The sequence below is a fragment of the Phodopus roborovskii genome, unplaced genomic scaffold (assembly GCF_943737965.1).
Source record: "Phodopus roborovskii unplaced genomic scaffold, PHOROB, whole genome shotgun sequence".
NCBI lineage: Eukaryota > Metazoa > Chordata > Mammalia > Rodentia > Cricetidae > Phodopus > Phodopus roborovskii.
In genome coordinates this window covers 7,212,635-7,238,096 of record NW_026126613.1, presented here as the reverse complement: position 1 = coordinate 7,238,096, position 25,462 = coordinate 7,212,635, and the positions used below count along the sequence as shown (strand labels likewise).

Below are 25,462 nucleotides of genomic sequence, written 5' to 3'. Positions count from 1 at the left end.
GTCTCCCAAAAGGCTCACATTCAACTAATGTGTGTGAATATGGGTGCCTCCCATTGGTTTTATTAAATAGAAGATAGACATCATTTAATTACCCAGATAAGTATTTTTAATTAGAAACTTAAACAGTAAATATAATGACTCAGAAATCCCTTTGCTTTCTAGTAGCTCAAGAGAAATCTTCTGAACTTCAGCAAGTCCCACAGCCCTTCTCCTGAAAAGATGGGTGGTAAATGGTAAAATGAGTTTTTATGCCATGGATAGTTTGATATGAATTACTAAACCTGCCCTAAAGTTTTTCATGTGAGTGAACTCAGAAGACACCAATGCTACCTGATCATCAACAACAATATCATTGTGATGAACATACTTATAGCTAGTTAGCTTCAAATAACTAAAAATCCCTTTAGTCTAAATCAGTCCTTTCAGTGTACATTTACCACCAGGTTTTTTCCATTCTTTCATTCATCTAATAAACATTTATTGCAATCTTGATACCAGACTTTGTGCTACATAGAGATATGAAAATAAAGAAATGAAAATGAAGACAATAACTATAATGTACAGTATATTATAATATATTCAGGAGAAAAAACAATATACATACTGACTGCAGAATGATATGAAGGGATCAAGGAGTGTATGTTATGAAGTCTACTTGGTCCTGCCCACAAGTGCAACCTCAAGGGATTTCAGAAATCATCAGCTATCACTTGAAGCTTCTTAATTTTCTTCAAATAACATCAATCCTTCCCTCTAGTCCCTCAAAATATTTTCTTTTCAAATAGCCTTCTTTATCACCACTTATGGGAGAAATTTCTTAAGGATTCCAGAACTAACTGGAATGTGCCAACTGATTCATTCTTTTTACTTTCTAGAACACTGTGAACTGTATATCTCATCATATCTTGCAGCTTTGCACTAGAGGTTAAAAAGAAAAAGAAAAAAATGTCCCAAGTCAAATTTGCTATCTGCTCTAGAATGGTCATGAAGCATTCATACAGGCATTTTGTACAAGTTTACTAGCTTCTAATTTTTATCTTCCTTTTACTTTTACTTTCATTTATCCTATGATCATTTTTGCCCTTCCTAGGAGACTAATAAAAGGCAAATGGAAAAATATATTTACTTCAAAATTACTGTGGTAGATGCTTTTTAATAGTTCTTACTATGAAAAACAAACATTATAAGTATGTGAGCTAGTTTATATAATACATATGCTTAATTTACCCACAATATCAACTCAAAAAAGAAAAGCATACTTTAAGCCAGGAATCTTTCCAGTGAGTAAGGAGGGAACCAGATAACCCTGTTTTAGTATTACCACTGGAAGTACAATGACATGTATCATCAAACTACAAAAGCATGCCATAAGACACAGTCAGCATCTGTTAAAGTAAAAACCTTTCCTTTTAATTAAATAAAAAGGGGGGAACGTTGTAGAATATTCCTTTACACTATGTAAAGATGTGTCACTGTGATCGGTTTAATAGCTAGGAAGGAAGAGGTTAAATGGGACTTCTGGGGACAGAGAAGTCTCAGGGAAGAAGAAAGGTAAGGATGCCAGCTGGATACAGAGGAAGAAGGACATGCAGGACAGGTAAAAGTCACAAGCCACATGACAGCACATAGATTAATGGAAATGAGTTAATTTAAGTTATAAGAGCTAGTTAGAAACAAGGCCAACCTTTAATAATTAATAATAAGACTCTGTCATAATTTGGGGGCTGGTGATCTCCCCCAAAAAAAAGCTTACTACATATGGCATCTAATGTGGGAACTTGAATCTTCAATATGCAAACATAGAGCCTGAAAAACCTAAGGACCCAGATATGGCTTTCTAATCCTGCAGGCTCTCAGGAGGGCTAGTACTTGACATACAGAGGTACTGCTGGCTGCTGTGCTAAGCTGAGCCATGGGGCACCTGACTCACTTGATCAGGGAATACTACAAGTGCTCAGTAAAGACAGATCTAGATGAAAAAAAAAAAAAAAAAAAAAAAAAAACCTCTAAACAGGTTACAGTGTATTTTAAAACTGTGTGTAGGCTTAAAACAAAAGAAAATTGGTATAGACAGAGTAAAAAGTAGTTTATAAATAGAAGATAAAATAAAAGAATATGCCTCATAAAGATTTAAAATATGCAGAGTCTGGATCATATATGATATCTCATTGGCTTTGAATTTTTTATTAATGATGAGTGAATGACAGCTGCTGAGAAACATGGGATTGTAAGAGGAAATTAAGCCAGCCTAGATACTTTAGAAATGTTTTATCTTCAAAATGGAAGTCAGAAAAGGTATTGTGTTGGGAAAGAGGTTACATTTTTCTTGTCATAGAAAATGAAAGGTTGTGGATTCATTCAAGGTTGATAGAGATCAAGTTTGATCAGGTGAGACACTCTGAAAATCATAACTATAGACATAAAGAAATAAACCTAACAAACTACAAGACAGAGCAAGGGGACCAGACACCAATGAAAATGGGTAGCCCATATGAAACAGCCTCTCAGAGTATCTCCATTACAGTTTCCTCAGAGTTCTACATCCATAACAGCTTCAAGGTGATTATCTAAGATGGTCTAGCCTCCATAGACTACTCCAGCTAGGACTACAGATAAGCCTTGCACTTTCCCATTGCACAGGACTGAACAATCAATGTTATGGCTTTTTTTTCCAGGGTCCCACAAAGATGCTATTGCATTTAGACAAGAAGCTGTCTAGAAAAGACAACACCCCCATTCCCAAGGTGTGGGGTGGGGGGGGTTTGGGACATTTAGTGGGTTATGGATATTTGTCATCATTTAGGGAGATTAGTTACAAATTGTTATTGGCAATAATCAGAAAAAAATAACTGAGCAAAGGAGATTAGATTCAGGGATCTCTTTCTGAAAAGACATAGTATAGAAATGATGGGATAAGAGGGTGGATTGCTGAGTCTCCTTTTAAACAACCACTACTGCTGGGCGGTGATGGTGCACACCTTTAATCCCAGCACTTGGAAGGCAGAAGTAGGTGGGTCTCTGTGAATTCAAGACCAAACTTGTCTACAAGAGCTAGTTCCAGGACAGCCTCCAAAGCCACAAAGAAACCCTGATTTTTATATATTGATACAAATTTAAGGTTATTTTTGTTATACTGTATATATATGTTTCTATTCTTCTTTAAGGTATTGGACCTGTGCAGCTCATTTTAAAAAGGGATGCTAAGTTTTGGCCCTTGAAATCTATGTATAATAATAAAGAAATACAGGTTAACAGTCATCCATAACAATATTAGGTATGTTCTCAAGGTCATACAAAAATATTTTTTAGATAGAGGGTGATCTACAAATACTTCATATATTATATATATATATATATATAATAACATATAATATATATATATATATATATATATTATGACCTTTAAGATGTTTTAATAACCTAAGACTTTTCTTGACAGTAAGATATGTCTGCTTCTGGCAGCACTAATCTACTTCAAAAAAAAGGATGATTGGCATCAAGGAACCTCCACATGGAGTTTACATTTATTATGGAAAAGTTAGCCACTGGGCAAAGAAAGTACCCTTGCTTCAACTGCTGGCAGTATGCTGTCTAAAATAGACAAGAGGACACAAAAGACAGTGACTGTTGAGCTTTGCCAAGCAGGGTAGGACAGTCCTTCAAAACTACCTGCTTCACAGAAAAGTCTGCTAGATATTCTAAGCTTGTAGGGTAAAGATGGACGCCAAAACATTACAAAGGAATCTTGGGGTAACTGTACAGGTAACCAGAAGTCCCTGTCATTTCTTAGTTTTGGAAGTTGCTTGCTCTGCTTTTCTTGTTTAATCAGATAATATTATATCCCTTTCAGGTCTCTAACATGGTTGAAGATTATATAGTTGAAAAATATAATTAGTTTTCCCTAGTTAGCATAGAAAGCAAATTAGGTACAAAAATTTGGACTCACCGAGATATTTGCCAAATAATAATGGACTGGACATTGTGAGTGTATTTCTTACTTGATAATTGCTCTTATTTTATATAGTTTTGCATTGTTAAGAGTTAAAACCTTTTTTATTTAGACAAAAAGTGGGAAATGTTGAGAGATATTTGACTACACTGTGTAAAGATATGTCACCATGATTGTTTGATTTAAAAAAAAAAGCCAATAGCTAGGCAGCAGGTGGTTAAGCCAGGACTTCTGGACAGAGAGAGCTCTGGAAAGAAGAAAGACAGGGTTATCCAGATAGGGAGGAAACAGAGTAGGCAAAATTGAGATGAAGTAACAAGTACATGTAAGAACATAGATTTTAAAATATGGGTTAATTACAGTTAGAAACAAGCCTATGCTAAGGCTGAACTTTCATAATTAATAGTAAGTCTCTATGTCATAATTTGGGAACTGGTGGTCCAAAAAAGCCTGCTATAAGCATCTGCATCAACAAGTTCCACAATTGTGGAGCCACATATAATTCAGTTGAGAATATTTTTAATTATATCTGTCTTGAACAGTATAAAGCTTTCCTCATTGTTCCTTATACAACTGTTTATACAGCACTTACATTGTTTTAAGAATTATAAGGACCTGCAAAGCATTAAAGCATATAGGGAGGTATATGTACATTATATATAAATACTACATTTGATATAGGGGACCTCATAGATTTGGGTATCTATTAGAAAGTCCTGGAAATGATACCATTTGAAATCTGACAATGACTATTCAAATCATTTGATGAGAACAAAAGTATTCTTCTATAAAAACAACAAAGATTTAAAAGAAGTCATACACCTTGTCTTCTAAGCTTAGGAAATCTGATCACATTTCTCTAATTCCCTCCTTCTGAATGAGTAGTTCTCATTCAGAAATGCAAAGTATTCAACAATCCAACTCCTGATTTGTTGTTCTTCAATATATCAAAGTTTTCCTTCTTTAGCCACTCACCTTATCCAAACAGTAACCCCAAAACTAAGCTTTTGGTTTCTGGGTGTTCTTACATCTCACTTCTTCCTTTGAAGCATTCCTTGCCTACTGAGACCCTTCAATTTATATTTACTAAGTGTCTCTGCTGTGGGACTCTGTTCTAGAGGGTTTGAAAAGATCAATGAACAGAAGGCCTCTATGTCTCAGGAAGAAAGGAGGCACCAGGGCTGATCCTGAGGGACGTACAAAGGAGTCCATAAAAATTCCCCTACTCTAACATTTCCTTTCAAATGATTATGATTTCCCCTGTAAATTCTAAAGTTCTAAAAGACATAACCAAAAAGATATTTTATTATATTTTTAAGGCAAATGCACAGTACATCACATAAATGGAAGACAAAGACAATTATATACCTTAAGACTTTTTCCCCAGTGAATATTAAAAATTTTAAACCAGTAGATTTTCTCAATGGGAAAATGACCCTGATGGGTTAATGAGCAATATGACTTGCCTCCCTTTAGAAAATAGAAAGCCAATCACATCAGACTCTGACAGAAGATAGAGCTTCTACTCTTGACCACTCCATCAAATGTACTTCTGTCCACCGGAAGACAGAAAATTCCTTCAATACCTGCCTTCGAATATAGGCAAAAATTACTCATCATTGTGTGTGGCCTATTTCTATACAGGAAATTAATTTATATCTATAAGAAAGAAGTAAATAAGATTTAGCTTTCTTTTCTATACTCTCACATTACAAAAGTCATATATCTACACTATCAAGTTCTACAAGGTCTTTCCAAATAAGGAAAGTCTCCGAAATTCATCCTATACTACAAACATTAACCAGTAATAAAATCAGACAAAGACACAACAACACAAAAAGAAAACTGCATAACACTTTCTTGATGAATATACACCTAAAAATCCTCAAAGAAATACCAGCAACCCAATCTAACAACACAAAAGATCACACTTGGGGGTGTGCACGCCGATGTGGCATATGAAGATACCTTCTGCTCAAGCCTAATGCATTGAGTTCAACCCCAGACCCCACTTAAAGGTAGAAGTGGAAAAACAACCTCAAAAAATTGTCCTCTGGTCTCTATATATGTGCTTTGGCACATATTCTCCCACACATTTATAATATATAAGATAATCAAAAAGCCAGGCATGGTGCCATATGTCTTTAATCCCATCAGAGGGAAAGAGGCAAGTGGATAGCTGTGAATCCAATGCCAGATTAATCTACATAGGGAGTTCCTATGTAGGACAGCTAAGGCTACATAAAATGGAGAAACATTCTCAAAAAAACACAAAAAGAAAAAATATTAAGCTCTATGATTTGTAGTCTAAGAATATAGAGATATATAGCAAACTCACAGTCAAACCATACTTCTGGGAGGAAAGCCAAAAGCATTTTCCCCTAAGACCCTAAGATCTAAAGAAAGAAAAAGGATATTGACTTGGAGGCTCTATTACTGTAATAAAACACCAAAAACAACTTGGAATGTGAATGGCCTATTTTAGCTAACAGTTCTACAGCACAGTCTATCTATCGACAAGAGATATTTTTAAGTAAACTTACCAGGCTATGGTGGTGCACTCAGGAGGCAGAGGCAGGTGGATCTCTGTGACTTCAAGGCCAGCCTGGTCTACTGAGTGAGTTCCAGGACAGCTAGGACTGTTACACAGACAAACCCTGTTTCAAAAAACAAAACAAAACAAAACAAAACAACAACAAAAAAAGAGTAAAATAGTCCAGACAAGTGTTAAGTTCTCTGCAATAAACATTACAAAGTGTTAAACAAATTGAAGGCACAAAAACTGAAAAGAATCCATGATGCTTATGGATTGAAATAATTAATATTGTATAATGTCCACACTATGCAAAGCAATTTAGAGATCTTGTGTAATACCACCAAAAATATGATTAGTGGTCTGGGATTATAAATCAAAGATAGTTCACTTGCTAAACTTGTGAGAGGCAATGGGTCAGTCCCTATTCACCTAACAGAAAAAAATATAAAGGCTTTTCCTCATATAAGTACACAACACAGAGAAAATAGTCTTCCACACAAAGTACAAAGCTAAATGTATCACAGTAACTCATCTCTAATATACTACACTACCCCTAACCAAGAAGCAACTGGCGACTGATACCTGCTGGGAGAGGGAAGAACTGATTTCTCCAATGAAGTGACACTAGACTAGATATATCAAACACACCCCAGGACAGGCCTTCTGCTCACGGATTACTAACCAATACAAAATAAATGGTTTTCTGGCTTTCTGTGTGCTTTTTGTTGTGGTGGTGATGGTGGTTTAGTGGCTTGGTCTTTTTTGTTTTGTTTTTTCAGTTTTTGAATTTTTTTTTTGAGAACTTTTTCAAGAGAAAAAGACATGAAGTTGGGTGGAGAAGGAGATGGGAAGGATCTGGTAGAACTTGGAAGAGGATAAAGAATAAAGTCAAAATAAAGTCTTTATACCTGAAGAAAAAAAAAAAAAGTCTGCTACAGCTCTATGCTAGGCAAAAAAAGCATGGTACTAGAATAAAAACGTGTGCATAGACTAATGGGACACAGTAACTCGGCCACAAATACATATAAACATACAGTGGGTGGGTATAACACTTCAGTAGAATATCTACGTATTGGAGACTGAAAATTCCCACTCTATATAAAGGCAATCAATTCAAGACAGATTAAAAACTTAAATGAAAGGCCAGAAACTCTTAGACAACTAGAAGAAAATATATAAGAAACACCTTAAGATATCATAACAGACAATAGTATATATATGACCTCAAAAGCATAGTCAACAAAGCAAAAAACTAAAAAAAAAAAAAAAAAAAAAAAAAAGGACCATATCAAACTAAAAAGCTTCTGCCAGCAAATGAAACTACCTACAGGATGAAAATGAATCTACCAAATAAAAGCAAATATTTGTAACTGACAGATGATTACTATCTAGGATATATGAAGAACTCAGAAACCTTTATGACAGAAACCCCCAAATATAACCATTTAAAATTGAACAAGTGGTCTGCATAGCCAGTTCTCAAAAGAAGCAGAAATAGTGAACAAGCGCACAGAAAAAAGTTTGATTCAATATCACTATCAGGGATATGCAATCGGAAATCAGCAAGATCACAAAAAGATATCCTCTCACTCGAGTCAGAAGTATTAAAAATAGAACAAAAAAAAAAAACAGAAAATGCTACTGGAAGTGCGGAGAAATACGAACACATTTGCAAACCACACTGCTGATGAGAATGCAAATTAGTGAACTGTATGAGGGCTCCTTGGAAAACTAAAAATAGAGCTATATTATAAGCTAGCTATTACACTTCTAAATAAAAGTCAAAAAGAAATGAAACCAATGTATAAAAATATGTACCTAGATTCCTGTGCTTACCACAACACTAATCATAATAGTCACTACATGGATTCAACTGCTGAAATATCAGGATGTATCCTACAAACATGTATAATACAATACATGGGAAAATAGAAATATTTTTAAAATCTGTCTAAAATGTTTGTATAGCTTTTTTGTTTGTATGTATGTATGCATGTTTGTTTGTATTGAGACATGCTCTCACTATGTAGCTCACCACACCTGGCTTGAATAGCTTTCAATAATAGAAATACTACAAATTAGATAAATCTAAATAACATTTTAAATCGAATACACAGTTTAAAATTGTACCCATTCACATAATTGTCTAATATAATAATTATATGAATACTCTTGATGACTTGACTAAACTGTTGTTCTGATCCTCAACAACAACAACATTTATATAATCACCCCAGGGGCTGAAAGGATGGCTCAGCAATTTAAATCCAGAAGATCCAGGTGTGGTTCCCAGCACTGACACGTTAGCTCACAACCATCTCTAGTTCCAGGGGATCTGATGTCCCATTCTGGCCTCTGTAGACACCAGGCATGCATGTGGTACTCAGATGTACATGAAGCAAACAGTCTCAGACATAAAAAAGTTTTTTTTTAAAATAACAATAATTGCTCAAGTTTAGCAGATGAACACAATATCGAGCAGATCATTATGAAGCCAATCCTGTCTGTTACTGACCATCTGCCATCTGGGCTTCCATTTCTAGTCTATGGTTCATAACAACATAGTGAGGTTTACAGGAAATCATTCATGAAATTCTGCAGCACAGTGCCTGGGACATGAAATAGTCAACAATGTTATCTTCTAGCTTCCCATCCTACCACTATACCTCACTTTAGAAGCACTTCATTATGAATGTTATGTTTTTTTGAAAAAGAGAAACAACATAAATATGAATGAATAGGGAGATAGGGGGGATCTGGGAGGGATTGGGGAGAAGAAAAACATAATCAAAATATATTATATGGTAAAGAAAATGTTTTAATTCTAAAAAATGAAAATAAACACTCCTTACACTGTAATTCTTTCCTTTTCATCCCAAATTAATTTTAATTTGGCCTGTTACATTTCAGTCTTTAAGCTCTCATGCATGTGGTCAAAGTACTAAGATAAGTTCTTTACGGCTAAGTAAGCATATGAAATCGTTAGAGCAACACAATCATGCAGTGTAACTCAGCCTTGCTTTTTCTCTACTCAAAACTCCAACAGCTCCATAGATATGTTAGGATGAAAAGCATAATAGAAAAAAAAAGTACACAGTTAAAGACATTTGAAGCAGTTGATGTAATGCCAAGAGTAGCTCCGAGTGGCAGATTTGGGAAGAACAAAGCATTTGTTTTACTTTTAGACTTCTATTGAGCAATTTCATTTATACCACTTAAAAGGCTAGATGCTTATGGGGATTACAAGTCCCATTTCCCTCCTCCAAACTCGGACACCAAGAGAAGTCTGGCTCTACTCTCCTGTCCCCTAGTGAAGTAATTCAGTTGCCACACATGTGCTCCAGATTACACGTATGCTTAATGAAGCTGCTTATTTAACACTCCCCCCCCACCCCCCGTTGTAAGGCAAGAAAAATAATACTCAGTTTCCGCAGACATTGGATTCCAAAGTGTTGGTTAAGGAACATAAGTCAGGTGAATTTTAACAACAATAAAAAAAGACATGGTCCTGTTCTTCAAGCTTTCTTGTGATATGTTATATATTCAGGGTTCCACAATTTATCTTCTGAAAAACAGCTTAGTACCTCCAGACATGATTGGCATATTGAAAGGAGAAGTATTGGTATATGGTACATGATACATTCTTCAAAAGGCTATTGAAAATGCTTTACATTTGGTTTTCTCTCCTTTTTTATTATTTGAGCAAGAGCTACAGACATCCTTAGGTGGTACCTCTCACTCTGAAAGCAATGAGAGATGAATAACATGCAAACATTTTGACTTGTAATCTTTTTATTTCATTACAGCCAAAAAGTATTCAATTTTCAGAATTAGCCACCCAATCTACTTTAAACTTTATAATAGCCATGTACATATTTGGAAAAACTTCAAATTTCAATATAAAAAAATGGGATCATGTTCAATTCACTGGCCTTCCTCAGCCTTCCCTTAACAATGCACCACAACTATTCATGAAGTCAATAACTTGTCATGTGAAAATCTCTCTGTGACACCCTTGCAAGGGTAATGAAAGTAACTTACCACCTCAGAGAAATATATTATTTCTATCATTGCAGCCAGGACACCATGCATAAGAATCACAACCTAGCAATCTGTGTACTAAGAAGCAAGCAACATCATTGCTCAGGTTGTTTCTAGATTCTTTACCAAAAAAAAAAAAAATCTCCCAAGCATCACTCTGTATCACTGTATTCTATTTTCTTTTTTGAAAACTGAACTTTTATTTATAATATAATAGTTTTGGATTTTCAGGTCGTCCTGGAGCTTCTTTGGGTACATTATGCTTCATGACAATTCTTAAAAAATGTTGCCACATTTCCTAGCTGAGCTATTTTTTAAACAGCTGAAATTGATCAAATTACCCAGGCAAAACGTGGAAACAGAAACACACAACTGATTTGGCTCCAAAGGCACTGATTGAAATAATCAGAGGATTGCATTAAACCATGATCAGATTAAGTGGGGATGACTGTGCCTATACTAAACTTTTTAATTGGATTCTAGAGTCACTCTTACGCATGGTGCATGACCTTCTTTGTATTCTGGCAGAGTTTCTGCCCAGTAAGTCCTGGCAGCAGAGAGACCTGCTTTCTGTTTCATATTCAGGCTCCTATGGAGCCCAGCAGAAAGAGATGATAAGGAGGATTCCGTACTGAGAAGCTCACAGACAAAGACAGTCTGGTGAAAATTAGGCTAAGGCACCTTTGGAAATGAAATCATCTCGTACAAATAAGTAGATTCGTGTTTGTGCCATGGTCATTCCCCAAGACTCTTTGCTTTTACAAACAGTGCCTTTACCTAAGACCATCTCTCTCCACTTTGAATAATTCCCAGGTTATAATTAATAACGACTCTCAAATTCTTTGAGATCATATGTCATATTTCACTTACTTTATCAAATTGTAATTCAGGCATATATAACATTTAGGAAAACTAGAATACTAAAGACATTTCATCCTAAACTATTCTTTTCTAACAAAATTATATGGCAAGAGATCAAAAGGAATAAAATTTTAAATCCTCAGAGAAATAGTCTACAATCTGTTAGTGACTATAATATCTCCACAATAGAACAGCAAGAAAAGAGATCACAAAGTACTGAGGAATATTCCAGAGGTTTGGTCTCATGAATAATAATCTATATACATTAAAGAAGACAACAGAAGATAAATTTGCTTTTAATTTGGGGGAGGTTTTCTTTTTTTTTTTTTTTTTTTTTAATAATACAACTATTTTTTGGCTCCAGAAACAGGAAAGGAAAATAAACTGTGGTCAAAAGACAATAACCATCCTATAGGCTCCCCAAATTCAGGAAACTTGATTCCATCTTCGAGGTTATAGGGTCCCCAAATTCTACCTCCTGAACCTCATGTTGAGGAGACCCCAGAAGCCAAATGCCTGGTGCTGTTGGAAAGTTCTCACTACTCTGCACATCACAAAGCTTGCATTTGAATGTCACAGATACAAAGTCTCAGACTTTGAACTCTCCAGGAAAAGACAGCAGAAATGATGACATGAAGTAATGTGCTATGATGCACAAGTCATTGTTTGTTTAACTTAAATATTTTAAAGTATGTCCTGTAACATTTATTCTTGATTAACCCTCTTCTGGATAGTTAATCATTAATGATTTCTTTACAGTTGCTGTGCAAACAGTTCACTTCTGCCGATGACATATCAAATCTCAGGGACATGTTCTTTAATTGGATTCATTTATTTCTAATCTCCTTAAGTCCTGACTACTGTAATGCTTGACTAAATATACATTAAACTCCATTATTTAAACAGCTAAAATAAATTTGAGATGTATTTTATGAATAAAAATTCACAATTCATCAATTGTGTGCCTCAGGAATCATTTTAAATTGTCTGGCCAGGATCTTGTGTTAATGAAAGGTTTCAGTGGTTGGTAGAGAATTTGGGCTGCCACTGAAATGCCTAATTTTCATTTTCTCTAGTTGAAGTTAGCCATTACAATACTATACCAAGTACACAGTCATGAGTGGAGAAGTAGGTAGCTGATTTGTTGTTATAATTTCCAAGATTTGGGTGGCTTCCCATGACAATGACTCAGAAGTGATCTACTGGCTGACATTAAAATACATTTACTTCTTTAGCCTTAGCTATTTGGTTCAGAAAGAAGTGATAATGCATTTCCCATCTATTAACTCCCCCTCTGAACACAGTAGCCCCCAAACTTTCAGCACACCTCCGAAAGCATCTAATAATCGGTTTGTTAAAATACAACCTGCTGGACTCTACCCTCTTTCATTTATTTGCAGGTCTAGAATGCAGTCCAGAAATGTACATTTTTACTTATTCCCCAATGGAGTTGACACTGGGTGGGGTGACATACTTTGCAAACCACAGCAGTTGTTATCTGGGATGAAAATATCAAAGCAATCAGGTGAAAGGAGACTGCAGAAAGACAGAAAGCAAGTGGGCAAGGAAGGAGCTCCACTGTGATGCTTTCTCAGAACCTGGCTGCTTATTTCCTCTCGAGCTGCTGTTCTGCAAACTGCAAAGGTCCCGTTCATTCCCCAAGGAGCTTCTCCTTTCTCATCACTGGTGATCTTGTTCCACTCCTCTGACCTTACATTCCATGCTTTGATGATCTCCATTCACTTTCTTAAGACCTTTCCACTCTACCAGAACTGAAGTCCAATATGTGACTTTTCCAGGCATCAAATCCCAACACACAACTCTATTGGTTGCCACTGCCTGCAAAACTGCTTTGTACCACATCATCCAAGTTGCTCAGGCTAAAACTCTAGGTGTTCTTCATTCCTCACATTTTCTCATACCATATCTAGTATTTCTGGACACTGCCTCTGGTCTGTCTATAACAAACACTCTGGAACTTGGCTGGATGAAAGCCTGGCATCTCTCCTGTCATCTTGTGTCACACCACACACAGCCCCACTATATAGCCTGACATGCAGCAAGCATTGAGAAGGTATTTGCTGAGTATTCGCACTATTCCAAGCTTGCCTTAGACAGAACTTCAATCTAAAACATCCCTTAGAATCCCCTTAATTATTACAACAGAAATTAAGCTGATTCTTACCACAGAAATTTGTTTATAATAAAGGATTCATTGAGTCAATTGAGAAGACGTACAAACAGAAAAGAAATTAAATTGTAAAATGCCTGTGTTGTCGCTAATATTTCCCTCAGTTTTCAATTAGCTTTCACAACAGAACACTACACCACACTCTGCTAGTGCTCAATGCTCTAATTAGAGGAGTGGTGTCGACTCCCATTCAGCCCTTACTTTTTAGTGCCTCACTCTTACGGCATTCCTGACCCTCATGGGGTCCAGAACCCAAATACAACACAACACATTCAATGCAGTATAATTTGGCAGAACAGCGGTATAATTTCCACAGTGAAGCTAAATACTGTGACTTCCAACACTGTCAGTCTCCTAAGGTTTAGAAAAATTAAAATGCAGAACTCTGAGTTGAATTTCATTAGAACTGGAGGGGAAAGGGTAGTTCTTTTCCTGCCACGTATTTGGATAGCAATAACAAAAACATGGATAGCTGAACGAAGTAAATTCCTGGGTTTTTACCCTTTGGTCACCAGAACACCTTACCGTCTCCACAAACACAGAAAGTAAACTGATGACTGAACAACAGCAAGATCCCAACCACTAAGGACACTGAAAGGCACCAATTCTACTTGTACACTGGGTAAGAGACATATGAGAGCCACACTTTCTAAGAGCACATTATCAGAGAATGAGGCTATTGATGAAATGTAAAATGTGGCAAGGGACTTGGTTTTCAAAGTACAAACACTGAGAGAATCCAACCTTAATAGATACCTTTATGATATCCAGTTCAATATAATGAGGCTATTTCCAAGATCTGGCCAGCAGCTTGTATTAGCACAGCTTTGCTGATGTGGATACAACAAATTCTGTTTGAACAAGAAATCCCTGAGAAAGAAAGATCCTTTGCCGGGCTCTATCCACTTTACAATCAATCACAGCAAAAATATCCTTCTGGTGAAGACAGCAGCTCCCATTTGAATCCTGATAAAATACTAGATGTTCTAAACAAAAGTATGTTCAATGGAAGACATTTATCAACTGCTATTAAAAAATAATAATTTTTCATGCTTAAATTGGTAAAGGGGAGATGGGATTGGGTATGGTATATGAGGATATTGCATGGTAGCTGACTAGATCCAGATGCATACAATTATGTCAGAAAGACTCATTCTGTGACGACCTCAAATTAAAAGAAGTAGTATCTCTATAGGCCTTGGCCAAACAGCTATAAAATATCACCTGTTGCTTCATAAATAGCCAGTGTTAGGCATTTAAATGTAGATTAGCAACTTCATTTTGCTCAACCTAATACATCACCATCCATTTTGGTTCAGGGTCTCGGTCAGTATTCTCCTTATAGTGCTGGCCGTAATATATTGACTGAGTCACTTATTCTCCCTGAGCCCCTTGCATCAGCCATTCCAATAGGATTCAATTTTTCTCCATGTTAACATGGTAGTTAACAGAGCAATTCTCAGAAACAGCAGCAGTGCCTGGGAAACATACCTTACAAAAAAAATAATTACTAGATTATTACTGAAACTAGACAGGCATGATGGTGCATGCTTTAATCCCAGCACTCTGGAGGTAGAGGCCAGTAGATCTCTGTGAGTTCAAGTCTAGCCTGGTCCACATAATGAATTCCAGGACAGCCAGAACTACATAGAAAGACTCTGTCTAAAAAAAAGTAAAAACACGCTGCGTGGTCATGGCACATGCCTTTAATTCCAGCACTCTAGAGGCAGAGGCAGGCAGAGCTCTGTGAGTTCTAGAACAGCCTGGTCTACAGAGTGAGTTACAGAACAGCCTCCAAAGCTACAGAGAAACCCTATCTCAAAAAAAAAATAGATTTTTTAAAAATAGAAATTACAGAAACCAATAATTATTGACAGTATCCTGAAAATGCAATAAATCTACAAAGGTAATCTAGAGTGATTTTTCAGTGTAAAAAAATTGTATCAACTACAAAATACTGAGAAATCCCGTTGAAAACAAAAGAAAAAAAGCAGCTTCACATCACTCCAAAAGAACAAAACTCAGTTCAGGTGCAGCTGCTTTCTTTCCCCAAAAGAAATGAGATACAAGGGGGCCACAATGCCCCTGTGAGAATTACGATGGTCACCTCCAAAGAAGTGCAGCTCCTAGCAACTCCTAGCTCTCCCTCTCCTTCCTCCCTACCACCTCAGGGAACCTGGGCTACTCAGGTTCTCTCTTTCTTATATAGATAGAAGCACTGGCCTTTCCTCAGCAGGACTACAGGAAAATTGTAATTAACATTTTTTCCCTTCTCACCTCAAACCCCAAAAACATTTTAATATCCCTCAAACTTAATGTAGCACCAGGTAGTCACTAAATCTTTTATAATCTGTTATAATTTAAATCACATATAAAGACTCCTAAAAACTGAAGGACCTAGCAATGCACCAAAATGATGACAATTGATTTATTATTCTTAAGCAAAGTCCTGCCTTCCTAAAACTTAAGGCTTTTCTTCTTTCAAAGCCCAAAGACTCATATATTTGTTTTGGACTTATTGTATTCTAGAAAAACACGTTTTATTTCATTAAAACAAACACTCTATCAATAGACTTTTTCTCAGTGGTACTTTGGATTGAGCACAGTGCCAATATGCTCACACATTATTTCATTTAATTTTCATAATGACTCAAAGTAGGACAGTGCCTACTTTCTTTATAGTAGAGTTCAGAAGCTTGCCTGTTTACAGAGTTGGTGAGTAGCAATACTGGGAATAATCAATAGCCTCTTGACTACTATGCTATCTTGTATGATAGTACATACTGAAAGCTCATTTTGTAACACATTTTTCAAATGCCTTGTATGGAATTTCCAGGATTTGAAGTATCCTAATGAGAAACCTACAGGTTTGAGTACATCATAGTCTCAAAAGACAGAATTGGAGAGTCAAATGCAATCTTTTGGTCCTGCAAATCCAGATCAAGTCCCACACTGAGCTTGCATTTACTTCTCTGTCTTAATACATATCTCACACTTTCTTTCTGAAAATTAATTTCAATATAAAACCACTAAATATGGCAGTACTATACATTCGTTTAATAATATTTAAATTTAATTTAAAATACTGATACCTTAAACTTTCAAAACTATGTTCTGTGCATAGGTTCAAAGTTATTTTTAAATTCATGTTGAATGTATACCACTAATAATTTGGAAAAGGCAAGATCCTTGAGAAGAATAGCTTCCAATGCTGATAGCTAAAGGCCCAGCTCCAGCAAAATAGTTCAGAGTGAAGAATGGCAGAAATGCTTGCTTCCAGCAATTGCAGAGAAGATCCATGCTGCAAATGGACACAATTCACTGGTCCTTGTCAAAAGGTCCTAGGCCTGTTGTTTCCAATTCTTTAAAACCATCCCTTTCCCTGGAACTTCACTCTCACCTTGAACTCTGTGCTCTTGAAAACCACCAAAAAGACAAATGTTTTATATACTTGAAATTCTAGTTACTAACAGCAGTGAGTGACAGCTACTAAAAAACTACTGGTTCCAATTAAAGGAGAGAAGGAGTAAAAGCTTTAGTCCTCTAAATACTCCTTTTCTCCAGGAAAGTTACATCTGCCAGGTGCTCTCAGCCATCCTAGTAAGAGGAGACTGTCCTGTCGTCCCTCCCACCAAGCAGGTATCTCTCCTGCCCTTAGAACTCATGATGGCAACAGCAACAACTGCTCAGCCAAATGAGCCATGGAAATCACACACATAGGGTGAAGTCTTTAGACTGCAGAGTTAAGGAACTATGTAGAAAGAAGACATTTAAAAATACTCACATTTGTGGATTTAAGGACTTAAGAACTCAAGACCTGATCAGACTCCAAACACCCTCAGTGTCCTACAAAAACTAAGTTCCCTCCCAACCCTCTGGACTTTGCCATCACAATAGACATTTCCTTTCCTTTCCAGATCTTTGGACCTTGGAATGCCCAGAACACAGGAAAGGGAGAAGGTTGCCTGTCAACCAAGACAAAATGTGCAAGTTCTTCATTATAGGTATTCATCAGGAACTTCCACATGTCATTTAAATCACAGCCAAATCATTTTTTTATAATAGCATAAACACACAGCATTTTAACCCAGTGAGTTTTCACTCACCACCTGTTCATCTGGAAAGACATCAAATATCATAAGCCAGTAGAAGCAAAGCACACAGAAACACTAAGAACAGTAGCCAGCTTTTAGTAACTTATTAAGGTATGCATAGCCACACACACTGAGAGTTGAACCTAGCACTTCAGGCACACTAGGCAAGCACTGTGCTGCTGGGCTGGTGTTTTGTTTTGTTTTGTTTTTGATGTAAGATTGCACTAAATTACCAGGCTGAACTTGAACTTCCCCGTAGCCCAGACAAGCCTTTAACTGAGCTTCTGATGCCTTTGCCTGAGCTTCTGAGATAGCTATGACTGTAGGCTTGTATCACCAGGTCCAGCTACAGACTCAGAGCTTATACCAAATATAACCAAAGAGAGACTGTAAGGAAACAAATGCATGCTTTCCCATAATTGAACTAAAGCTCCTTTTGAATTTTGAAGCACATTTGCATGTCTCAACCTCCAAATAAGGCTTCTCTATTACATGACTAAAAGACCAGAAGCCTTTCCCACCAACATACAAGAAAGCAAGAGAAGATGTGAGGCTAGTCATCACCTAGCAGATGACCAAGCAGTCATCATCCAGAGAGGAAGGGGGAAATCCTGTGAGTCTCTATCCTTTATGTCACAGCAGCAATAAAGGGAGGAGTGGAGTCCAGAAAGGAGGAGGAAACAGGCAGTTCCCAGAGATCAGACAGTCGCATAGTAACTGAAGGGATTTGCGGAAGTTCTCAGCACTCAAGTACAATCACAATGGACAACTACAAACATGGAACCATTTCTCTCAAAGGAATAAATAGGAACATGCACACACACATAAACACACCACACACACACACACACACACACACACACACACACACACACACACACAAATGGAAATACTCCACTTCCACAAAAGATAATTTGTGTCAAATCTGATGAAAGGGATTACTTGTATTAGCAACTCACTAGCTTCTGATTTAATGTGTTTTACAATAATATAAAACATTAAACCTGGTAGCAGAAATGAAATGAATAATAGCAATAACTTGACTGTATTCTAGAAAGATGCAAGAAATCAGGAAAAAGCAAACTATTTGTGACCTACATTATGATGACAATAATATTACAATAAGGTTTGAGGAAGAGAATTCATGTCTTTAATTAACTATCACTGATAAGATGCCATCACTATGCTTTAGACATAAAATGTTAGTATCTGAATGAACAGTTGTGAAGAAGCAATGTCAAGGCATATTTTTAATCTTCCATGGTAAATTCACATTAAACCCCATTTTGAAGCTGGATGGGCTGACCACTACAGGCCTTCCTCACTTAAACTCAACTCTCTCCCTCTGACTTTTCTTCCCCTAGACCAGCTCGACTCCCACCCTCATAAAGAAAAAGGAAAAATGATGTCAATAGCACAGAGCCTTTACTTCTAGCTTCAGGTCAAAAAAGGAATGAGGACAGATTAGTCTATGGATATAAAGTTATAATTAGATAGAATAAATTCTGATACTCAATTACATGATAGGGTAGCCATAGTTTACAATATAATTTATATTTCAAAACTCTTTACAGTACAATTTTAATAGTGTCACCACAAAGAAAAGGTGAATATTAAAAGTAATAGATAGCTCATCTAGCTGAAAGCACTGAGAGCTATAATAATGATGGACCTGACAACCAACTGGTACAATTATGGTACAAATGTTATGGGTATAACCAACTACTTTTTAACTGAATCTACAGTCTATTCCAAGAGATGGAACCCGTATCTGTCATTGTTATTGCAGTCAAGAATCTATGGCAAGATAAGTCAGGGGCCTTAAGGGAAAATCTAGTACTATTATCCTACTAAATGGACATAGGATTTAAATGACTCCTAATGACTTATTGTTACACCCACAAATCAGAACATCTCTCAATCTTTAACTGAGAAGTTTCTTCTTGCAGTAGATGGCTATTGACACAGAAACCCTAAGACTATGGACCATTCAGTCCTAAATGGGACATACACATCACACCCTTCCCCAAAACGCTCAAGGATCAGCTCTGAAAGTAGGACCAAAAGATTGTCAAGAGCCAGAGATTATGGTTAACTTTGAGGAAACAGTGTTTTCCTGACACAACCAGGCAGTCCCACATAAAAGCTCATGGCAGCTGAGACATCATGAAGTAAGTCAGCAGGGCTTTCCTCCATCTGACATGATGTGCAACATAAAAGAGAAGTGATGATTATATATTTTCACCAAGTTTTAAAATATATTTCCTAAATCTTATTAGCAATAGAAATATTTCTGGTCCTTAAATAAATTTAAACAAATTTAAATCCTAACACTGAAATTAATTCAGTACCATTAACCTATCTGAAAGAACAAATGAATTTGAGAGTGTTTTAACATTTTCTGGTTAAAGTAAGGATATATAAAGTTTTCTATTCACCAAATATGCTAACATTTTAAAACCTTTCTTAATTATGAAAATTTCGAGGCTCCTCACAATATTTAACTGAGAACAGTGTGCAAATAAGAACAAGAAGCTTGGGATCTGCGTTAATTACAATGCGAAGCACATTTTCCTCGGATGTTAAGTAGCTCTCCTTCAAGCATTAGCCAACTTTTCTACAAATTCACATAGCTATTAGTAGATAGCCACAAACCTGGATTGGCTCCATCTGTTATTCTTAGTAACACAAAAATTGGAGTTTTTACATAGAAAACTACTTCCTTCTATATGATCTATAAATCACCTACAACAGCATTTGAGATTCTCAATTCTAAAATTAGTAAACAAGCAGAGGCAAGCCCTTTATCAGGGAAAAAAGGCCAAAATTATTAATCTGTCAGATCATTCAAAATCTGATTTTTCTTTTCTTTATCAATCACAATAGTATTAGTCTATAATTCTTATTAAAAACCTAGTTTAAAATATGATACCCCTTACACCTACAGAAACCAACACAAAATGTTTCTATCAGCCTTGCTAAGATTACCCATCAATGAACACTTAATAAATATTAGTTGTAGTCTGATTTTAATGGCACATAAACTAATGCTAATCTATACCTTCACTAGCATTCATAGGCAGTAATTCAGAATATTTATTATAAATGTGCCACCATGTATAGTAGCTAGGCAGGACATGGAAGGATGTAAAAACCACAATGTCCATAACTTTATCTGAAATTATTTAGTAGAAAATATACACATAAAAATCAACAACATACAATCATAGAGGGTCAGAAAAAGAAATGTGGGAAATGTCAACACTGTACTTTTCTTTTAACATCTAGGTCTGAATAAAATATTGATATATTAAATGATAGTTCAACTCCATTGATTTATCTTAAAAGTAGAAGAGCATTCCTTAATTTTAAAATATACAATGCCTATAATCATAAAGAGAACCAGTATTTTCTAGTTTCCTTTAAATTCCAATAAATTTCATAGTTTATTGGGTGTTTCACATTTTCAATTTTCTCCACATTAAATACTAATGCTTTCCATCTGAACTAGCTATGAATAATTACTACTACCAATTAAAAGAGGTACATATGAATCCCAGACTCAAGTACAATGTACTTTCCTTTTATACTTTAAACTCCCAGGCCTCTCATCAGCAGTCACTGTAGTTAGTTATTACCTCAAGTTACCTATCCTCTTAATACCCAAGACAGGGTATCTCTCACATTGAACACACATTTTAAAGCACTCACTGTATAATATTTTTATGTGGAAGAAAACGCCCTCAGAATATGCATGTCTTGCAGAAAATCATAAACTAGTCATATTCTTGTTTTATTGTGGTGGTGACATTACAAGGAGACAGTAGGTGTTCCACTGAACTGTAGACACCAGAGAAGCTGAGATTCATTATATTATGGTGTCTTTACATTTTTCTCTCCAGCTTTGCAAAATTCAGTAAAGCACAAGGAAAAGAACATTGCCTGTTTTAAAACCATCTTGCTTCTCCTACATGCACTATTTCAGCTACTTATTAAAGCGAGGTTCAGTAGATGTCTGTTCTTTGACGGTTTTATTAGATAATAATGACTGATTTTTTCCTAAGTATATTTTAACGATACATTTGCCATCAGAAAATTAGAAAAATAATCATATGAATATAGCTTCTACCAAACACACACTCTCATTTGATCCTTGATTATTTAAATTTTTTCCTCTACTTTCATGTCATGAAAATCACTTCAAAGTGTACAATATATAAAGGTTTACATTTGGAAAACATCTGGAGTGTCAGGTTATTTGGGAGCTTGCTTAGTATTTAAGGGTTCTGTTGAGGTGGTGTGTTTGGAAAGGATTCACTTACCACTCTCTGGTTGCATGAAGAAGTAGCCCAAAACCAAATGTGGTTATTCACTACTACCATAAAGAATCAATAGCCATGTACTTAATTTGCTTAGACAGTGTGAGTTAGTAACTTCCAGCCAGATGTGTGATATACACATCAAACGAATGGCAACCTGTTCATTATGGAAATCCTGTCAACACACACAGAGCCAGCCGATGACATTTCATCTGGAGCAGTTTCCACATTTGCAGCTATAAAAATTGTTCTGAGAATTTTTATACAAGGAATTGGAGCTGAGACTCATAAAAAGGTGTAACCAACTTCAGCTTTCCATCTTCTGAGCCTGTGTATATATACTTATCTGTGTGTGCTTCTATTTTCAGTTGAGACACAAAATGTTCAGTAAATGTGTGTGCCATGAAACTTTCCTTTCATAAATCATGTATTTTTCTCCCATTACATCCTTTTTAAATCGGATGTAAAGTTAAGGGTCTAATTCTACAGCTCTCAGGAAGTGCGTAAAGCATGATTCAGACAACAAGAGGCAAAAGAACACTTACCCACTGGAAAACAAACTGACTCCAAATAAATTAAGCTTATTAATTCATTCAGATCATTTGTAGGGGTCTGTGTGGCTATATACTCTGTTTGATAAAGAATGATTACTAACTACAGGCACCACTAGAGAACAGAGGTTATATAAAATGCTTGTTATGGCTCAGACACACAAAGCACCTTTTTTAAAAAAATGTTCTTTTTTTCCAAGGTGAGCAGACACAATTTTTCATCTTTTAATACTTCTGCTTCATGGATTTATTTTATGAATTGTGCCTTGCCAATTTCTCACGTTTATTTTAATAATATGAAAGGCTGGGTCTACGAGATAGCTTGATTCATGATACCCAAAATAATAGTATGTTTTTACTCTGATTTAAAATACACTACCTCCTTGCTATTATAAAAACTGAAACTTTTTATATGGTTTACTAAAAAGTATGCCATTAAAATATTCCTAATAAACACCTATTATATTTAAAATAAAAAACCTTACTTAAATCAAATTTATCTGTATCTACTGAATTTTCTTGTTAAAGAAAGCAATGGGTGTTATTGCTAAGCATATTTTCAGCCACTACATTTTCTTTTTGACAATTTAAAGCAATGTGGAATGAATCCAAACCCCATCTTGCATTTTATACCCTATTCCAAAGAGCATCCTTTAACCAACTTCCTAATGTCAAAATAGCATTACTGCTAAGTGTCTGGTCTGTCAATACTTCCAAAGTAAAGAATTTCTGAGGTTCCCTAAAATCACAAGTTTTCAAACCCTTGAAAAATAATAAATGCACATACAAAAGATTTCTTTATAAAGACTTCAACCCTATGCAACTTGACTTTCACAAACACTGCACGAAATATGCTTGTCCACCAGGCTTGTACTGGACCACATGATCGATTGTCTGTGAGGCATGTTTCTGGAAAGAACAAGGTTCCAATGCAGCTGTTGCAGCTGCCCTGTCTGTCATACCCTGAAGATCCAATGAAGGTGTTAGAATCTAGCACCCACAAATTCTTGTAGCCTAACCCAAAGCTTTTGCTTTCTAGGGGTTAAAGTTAGACTGGGCACTCAGTCCCCTTTTTGTAGTTCAAGGAAAGAAACATTTTTTCAAGATTCTAACTTCAATTGGAGACTCTGTTTAAAATTAAGAACTTCAAACTCTAGATCTGAAAAAGTGAAACAGATGTCCAGTTTGTTAATAGTAAACGGCTCTGTACGTCGCATCCTTCCCTCTCTCTCCTTCCTGCCATATTAAATTTTATTTAATACAGGGTTCGCTTGAAAAGTTGAGAGAAAAGAGAGCAAATGTGGACAGTACTGGGAAAACCCCTAAATCTTTCCCTAGAACACTGCCAAGGAGACCTTTGGAGTCCTCGACCTGCACCAAATGGCCTCTCCTGGGAGACCAGAGCCTGACCCTGCATATAAAACACTTGTCCTCAGCGGTCGGGAGTCAGAAAAGGTGGGCTCAGGCTTGCACTCAGGCACTCACGTGAGGACGTAGTTGACGCTGACAATGCAGTGCGGCCTCGAGGAACGGCTGTTGTGAACGATAGTGGCATAACTCTGCACCCAGACCCAGCCGCCGTGTTTTGCCAAGAATCTGTAGTACTTGGTGGTCACCTGCCCCTTCACCAACACTAGAAAGACAGAGGCAGATGGTAGTGAACCGGCCTGTCCTGGACAGGTCCCAAGTGAAAGTTGATTAGAGTGCAAAGTCCCTAAATGCCATAACAACCCTACCAGGGCACGTGGAAGAGATGACAGGCAAAGTCCCAATCAATTGATTACCTGTTAAACTGTATTGAGGCCCCGAACCCCACTAATAGATATATGGTCCCTCCTGGAGCCCGCTGTCTTTCACACAAGTAATGGGGAAAACATTAAAAGTTAAGGGTTTTCCCAGACTGGCTTGTCCTACTGCAGAAGGGGGAATCCAGCTCTAAATCCTCAATCCTGGAAGATTAAGTTCACAGCAAAGCTATATCAAAAGCCAGGTGAGTTAATGCGTGTGACAAAAGTAGCCTAGGTTGTTTAAACAGTTCTCATCTTTAGTGATGTTTGCAGGTGAAGAAGAAAACCCCACTGGGGGAACACCTCCCCCACCCCGTTAGTATTTGCAGCTTCATTAAGTCAGAGATACCAGACTGGGTCATAGCAGTCTCTTTCCAGGTCTCCCTTACTACTACCACCCCCAGGCTTCTAGAGAAAACCCCAAGCCATCTGCGTGGACTTCAGGTCTAGGCTTTACCACTCCCTTGAGAGTAGGGTGGGGCCTTACGTAAGTGGTGCGCGCAGCGTAGGTGAAAGGTGTCACAGCCGTGCACATGATGATACAGGGTTTTCTCAATCAAGTCCTGAGGTTCGTACCCAGTCAGCTCTGCCACCCTGCGGGGAGCGGGGAGCGTGAGAGGGGAATCCCCTATAGTTGAATGTGGGACATTTCATCACCCCGACCTGGGTTCCTGGCCCCATTTCTCAAAACCTTGACAGGTGCCTCACCTGTAAAATGGGCAAGTAAAATCAAGGATCTCCCTGTCTAAACACCGCCATTCTTTAGAGTCCCTCTCTAGACTACCCACCCACCTGGAGTCCAGGAAAATAAGCTTCATGTCCAAACTGGCTCGGAACATGAACATGTTGCTGTGTAGTTTGATTTCTGTGACAGCACTTGGAGGCAGGGAGTGACCCACGGCCACCAAGCCCACATTCTGGTAGCACCCATCGAAGGGCGACATATCCAGGCTGTACTGGCGGATCTTCAGGTAGCCGCTACAGTGAATGACCTGTGGTGGAGGGGGAGGGGCGAGACTCAGCAGAGGTCGGGAACTGCTTCCTAAGGGAAGCAGAGGAGTTGAAACATGTTAAGATTCTACTTTGGCCACACACCATGAGATGCCCCCAAAGAGTGACTGCACAGACAACGG

At 36.9% G+C, this 25,462-nt stretch overlaps 1 protein-coding gene across 1 annotated transcript in view; it reads right to left on the bottom strand.

The window, feature by feature from the left end:
- Sim1 (SIM bHLH transcription factor 1) overlaps positions 1–25,462 on the bottom strand; it is a 65,656-nt gene that overhangs the window by 26,478 nt on the left and 13,716 nt on the right. The window contains exons 6-8 of the mRNA XM_051206183.1: positions 25,122–25,321; positions 24,817–24,923; positions 24,028–24,175 (exon numbers count right to left, since the gene is read on the bottom strand). Coding sequence (XP_051062140.1) covers positions 24,028–24,175; positions 24,817–24,923; positions 25,122–25,321 — 455 coding nt within the window. The remainder of the gene's footprint in view (positions 1–24,027; positions 24,176–24,816; positions 24,924–25,121; positions 25,322–25,462) is intronic.